At 34.1% G+C, this 5,150-nt stretch overlaps 1 protein-coding gene across 1 annotated transcript; it reads left to right on the top strand.

Annotated features, from left to right (window-relative positions):
• Positions 1 to 1,101: 1,101 nt before the first annotated feature.
• LOC120197925 (auxin-responsive protein SAUR71-like) lies at positions 1,102 to 1,672 on the top strand. Its single transcript, XM_039199324.1, has one exon. The coding sequence runs from the start codon at positions 1,152 to 1,154 to the stop codon at positions 1,581 to 1,583; it is 432 nt and encodes a 143-aa protein (XP_039055255.1). The 5' UTR covers positions 1,102 to 1,151; the 3' UTR covers positions 1,584 to 1,672.
• Positions 1,673 to 5,150: the final 3,478 nt, after the last annotated feature.

The following is a 5,150-nucleotide window of genomic DNA, read 5'->3' as shown; positions in this document are numbered from 1 at the left end:
ATACGACCCATTGGAAAAAGAAAGGCACATTGTCTAGATTCCACAAATGATGCCTTCGAGAAGTTTAGTATGATTCAAAAGTCTCATACTAAAATTCCACTAATCACTCTAATTTTGACACTTTTGAATGCCAAGCAGTGGATGATATATTATGTACGCTATGCTACTTTTCTTATTCTTCAACTCTTGGACTGGTCTTCATGATGTACATATATTGTATAACTTATAATAATGGTAATCAAATAGTTTGTATTACATTAACAAGAAATAGAAACCAACCATCACCTAATCAATATTTACCTTGACGAGATCAAAACTCTATTTGGTGTTTGATGTGACTGGAACATAACATTTGGTTCGTTCAACTTCTTTCGGTACAAAAGTATCAAAGCTTTTGTTTACGAAAACTAATAATAAAAACAGAGTGAAAGTCACGGAACTGTACGGCAACCGACAACGGAGGAAAGGGAGCACCCCTATTCCTTCCGCTAGATCTTTTACCTAAAATATACGAGTTTTTTTTCATCGACATGAAATTATTAAAATATAGTATTTATTCGATTTTTTTAATAATTTAGTAGTAAATAATAAAACAAAAAAATATATTCAAACTCTAAGGATAATAATTATTATTTTGACCTTTAAGATTGTTTGATTCATGCTAAAATATATAAGTTAAGTGAATAAAATTGAGATTATTAATGAGTTTATTTATAAGTGAATTTTTATAAACAAAATTAAAATAATAAATGTTATTTTTTATTTTTAAATTAATTATAAGAATATTTATCATAATTTTATCACTGATGAAAAAGTATCAAATAATTATTCATAAAATTTACGAATAATTTCTGGTTAAAAGAAAATATAATTAAAATCCAAACGAATAAATTAACTGATTTTGTTGTACCTTCAAAGTACTCTTACCCGTACCTTCTCTCTCTCTCTGTCTTCATGTGTAAATTCTATCTTTAATTACCTCTCCCTCTCTGCTTTATATATTCGTAAGTCTCCTCTCCCTTCTAATCTAATTTCTTTTCTCTCCGAGCAAACAGAACCATGTCATATTTCCAGATTCCGACGACGATGACAATTGCTTAACACCCAACGATTTCTCTTCGTTTCTTTTCTTTTATTTTCATTGATACCCAATGAAGCAACTCATCCGCAGTCTCACCCGCGTCGCCGACACTTCCTCGCAGTACAGACTTCTCCGTTCTGATGCCGCCTCCATGCGCCATCGCACCGCGGTCAGACTCCGGTCCGGATCTTTCCGCATCGCTGTCGCTTCTTTGAAAAAGCATTTGCGCCGGTCGGTACCCGAGGGCCACGTGCCGGTCTACGTCGGGGAAGAGATGGAGCGGTTCGTGGTGAACGCGGAGTTGCTGAACCATCCGGTTTTCATTGGCTTGCTCAACAAGTCGGCCAACGAGTATGGATATGACCAGAAAGGCGTGCTTCATATTCCGTGTCACGTATTGATTTTCGAACGGGTTATGGAAGCGTTGAGACTCGGGGCCGAGTCACGTGACCTCCAGGATCTCCTCCGTTCTTTATCCGACGACTGTTTTCTGGATTTGTAGGAGAGTAAGACGACGTCGTTTCTTTTTGAGATTTCTTTTCCTTCTGTGTAAATATAGAAACTTAGAGGGAAAGTAAATAAAAATTAGTTTTTTTTTCTCGTCGTGTGAGGAGGATTGGATACAATGGAGTTCAGTTGTTTTTTTCTCTGTTTTTTTTTCAGGATTCAATTTTCGTTTTAATAATTACTAAAATAATATGAATTAATGAGGGTGGAACCAAAACCGGACAAGCGCGAGCTTGAGATTCTCACAAGTGTAATTCAAGAATGATGCGGTTTTTAAATGCTTCAGATATTTTGTTTGGCTTCCAAGAAAACCAAGGCTCGTAAAAACCATTAGATATTTTCTTTTTCATTTTTATTTTCTTGGAATCTCAGGAGAATCCAAAGATGTCCCAAATTGATTTTTTTTCCTTTTAATTTCCTTGGTAGGTTTTCTATATAATTTGGCCGAAACAATAGGCACCGGAGAAAAGGGTATTTTGGGAAGGTTGAAAATTTGGATAGGGTATTACAACTTTTAAATTATAAAAATATTTATTATTTAATATATGGGTAAAGTGCATAAATGATCTTCTAACAATATGGTAATGTTTTGTTGAATTTTCGATTATTTAAAGTTATAAAATGATTTATTGATTATAGAGTGATATTTTATTAAGTCATCCGACTATCTATATGTTATACATACTTATCCTTTTATTGTATGCTCTACATGCATTAATTCTTTTATGTCTCATAAATTTGTTATTTTTATTTAATTAGAAATCAATTTATTTTCTCGATATTGATTTACTTTCTTTTGTTCTCGTTGTATCGATGTTCATAACTGAGTTTGATGTTAACTTGTTGATTGAGATATGATAAAATCATATCTTACTGATGTCTATTGGTAACGTCGTTGCTTTCAAGCACTGAATCGACGATATAATGTTTTAAGCACTAGTTGACGATATAAAGTAAATGGAGAGTCGGTCCACAAAATACAACTTATGAGATCAAATTTTATAATATCTCAGTCAACAAATTAATGTTCAACTCAGGTGATCGCAAAATTTTTAACGAAAAAAGACGAGTTTGGACATATTAACAGTCGGATAACAATTTTGTAACTTTTAGTAGTTGAGGGACTCAACAAAACAATCTCTATAGCCGAGAGACAATTTTATTATTTTTATAGTCAAGCTATTCAACAAAACAATACCTATAATCAAGGGACCTTTTATATATTTTATCCTTAATATATTTGGACTTTAGTTGTAAAGACCGATTCGTTTTGGTACAAAGAATAATGCTTATGTTTTGAAAGGATATATTTTATGAGGTTTTCAATCTCTAATTTTTACGGTTAGTTTTGGAATAAACTGATAAAATTAAAGGATACGGCCAGTTACTTAATTCATTTATTCAGTTACAGGTTTTAAGTGAAATATATTTGACAGAAAACAAGGAGAAACATGAGAAGATAAATTATATGAAACAGAGGCTTCAATTAAATTTTTACTTGTATCAAAGTTGATTTCTATATTTTTTTAGTTGATGTTATCTTCTAAAGGATCAAACGACTTCATAAATTGTATACGGAAAAACAAGTCTAGACATTTTAATTTTTATTGTGTGTAAATATTACATTTTGATTTTCAATCTAAATTTTTAGATTTGTGATGTGCTTACCAAGCTTTGATGACCCATATTATACTTAAAGTTTGAATTTTTTATGTTTCAGACAAATTTCGATCAGTGAGTAGACTTGACTCGAGCATATAAAAATTGAAGTGGAAATTAATTTGAATGTGATAAAAAAAAGAGAAAGTAATCTCAGTGACAAAAAATATCATATAATATACGATTTTGACCATTTTTTTTGAATTTGTCAAAATGACCAACAAAATCGCAATGCGATTTCTAATTCGCAACGCGATCTCCAGTATTGCAAATTCGCGCTGCATTTCGCTAAAATAGTGTTGCGATTTTCCATTTCGCGTTGCAATAGTTTTAAAAATGGTATTGCATTTGTTTCTTAAGAATTTTCTCTAAAAAGATAGTATCCGCGCGGACGTGTCGAAGACACGTATTACCACGACCACGACCACGACCACGACCACGACCACGACCACGACCACGACCACGACCACGACCACGACCACGACCCGAGACGAGACGGCGGCGGCGCGCGAGAGTCCCCCCTGTTCTCTTTCACTCAACAAGGAAGTGCAAAATCCAAACCTTAAATACTATTCTCAATAGTGTTTCCAAAACTATGTGGGATTGAGCATTACCAACACTTAGATAATAGAGTATATTTATACAATGTTCAGCTCATTAATATGGTGAATCTTATAGTAGTTTCAGTTTTTTATACATTCAAAGATAAGCCAAATTCTATATATTTAGTCTTTGCATTTTATTCGACTTAAATAATTACGTGTTGATATATAAAAAGATAGCAAGATCGAGATAATTTGTTTAATGAATTATGTTGTACAATGATTAGACTTAAGAGTGGAGAGAGGATGGTGAGGTGCTTGAAGGAGAGGTAGTGATTAGTAATTGAGTGAGACTAATGATCCTGAATGTTATGTTTGATGATCTTTCAAAATATTTAAAGAGACTCTATTATCTATGAATTGATAAAATAATTTATGAGTTGAACATTGTATAAATATCTCTTCCTCATAGATTTTCTTATGTGATATAGTTTGATATGATACTGTAAGATCCGTGATATTACTATTGGGAATGCTCAATCCCACATAGTTTTGGAAATAATATTGGGAATGATATTTAAGGTTTGGATTTTGCACTTCCTTGTTGAGTGAAAGAGAACAAGGGAGACTCTCGCGCGCCGCCGCCGCCGATGTCTCGTATGGTCGTGGTCGTGGTCGTGGTAATACGTGTCTTCGACACGTCCGCGCGGATACTACATTTTTAGAGAAAATTCTTAAGAAACAAATGCAATACCATTTTTAAAACTATCGCAACGCGAAATGGAAAATCGCAACGCGAAATGCAGGGCGAATTTACGATACTGGAGATCGCGTTGCGAATTAGAAATCGCATTGCGATTTTGTTGGTCATTTTGGCAAATCCAAAAAAAATTGATCAAAATCGTATATTATATGAGATTTTTGGTCACTGAGGTTATTTTCTCTAAAAAAAAAAAATTCAAACACATTTTAGTCAACTTTCAAAGATCATGGGGGTGGAGCAGAGCTATTATCCGGAAGAAACCCACGTTTGTGACTACGTTTTTTTAATGGGATATCTCAAAATCTACCAATGATGTGGGTTTACTTGTTCGGAAAAGGATTATCATCAACCAGTTGGGAAGTCGCACGGCGGTGGTGACTTTATTCAACGACCTCTGCAAACATATTCCTCTGGCGGGGACCTCAATGCTTACAACGCGGTTCGACACTGTGGTTGGATAGCAAAGCTCAGACTACTCTGCTTTTCATCTTTGTGGAGAAGTGTGGCAACGCTTGCTGCTACTGCGCTCCTTTTGCTCACTGTTTGTGTTGTAAATTGCCTTGGTTGCATTGAAAACAAGTGTACCGTCGGCTTTTGT

This window comes from Hibiscus syriacus, unplaced genomic scaffold (genome assembly GCF_006381635.1).
Source record: "Hibiscus syriacus cultivar Baekdansim isolate YM2019G1 unplaced genomic scaffold, ASM638163v2 tig00117056_pilon, whole genome shotgun sequence".
In the NCBI taxonomy this organism is placed as follows: Eukaryota; Viridiplantae; Streptophyta; class Magnoliopsida; order Malvales; family Malvaceae; genus Hibiscus; species Hibiscus syriacus.
Note: the sequence above shows the minus strand (reverse complement) of the source record. Positions and strands in the feature narration are given on the sequence as shown.

Bases quoted from the DNA above. Each gene is read 5' to 3' on its own strand.
- LOC120197925 (XM_039199324.1), top strand. From the start codon at position 1,152: ATGAAGCAACTCATCCGCAGTCTCACCCGCGTCGCCGACACTTCCTCG.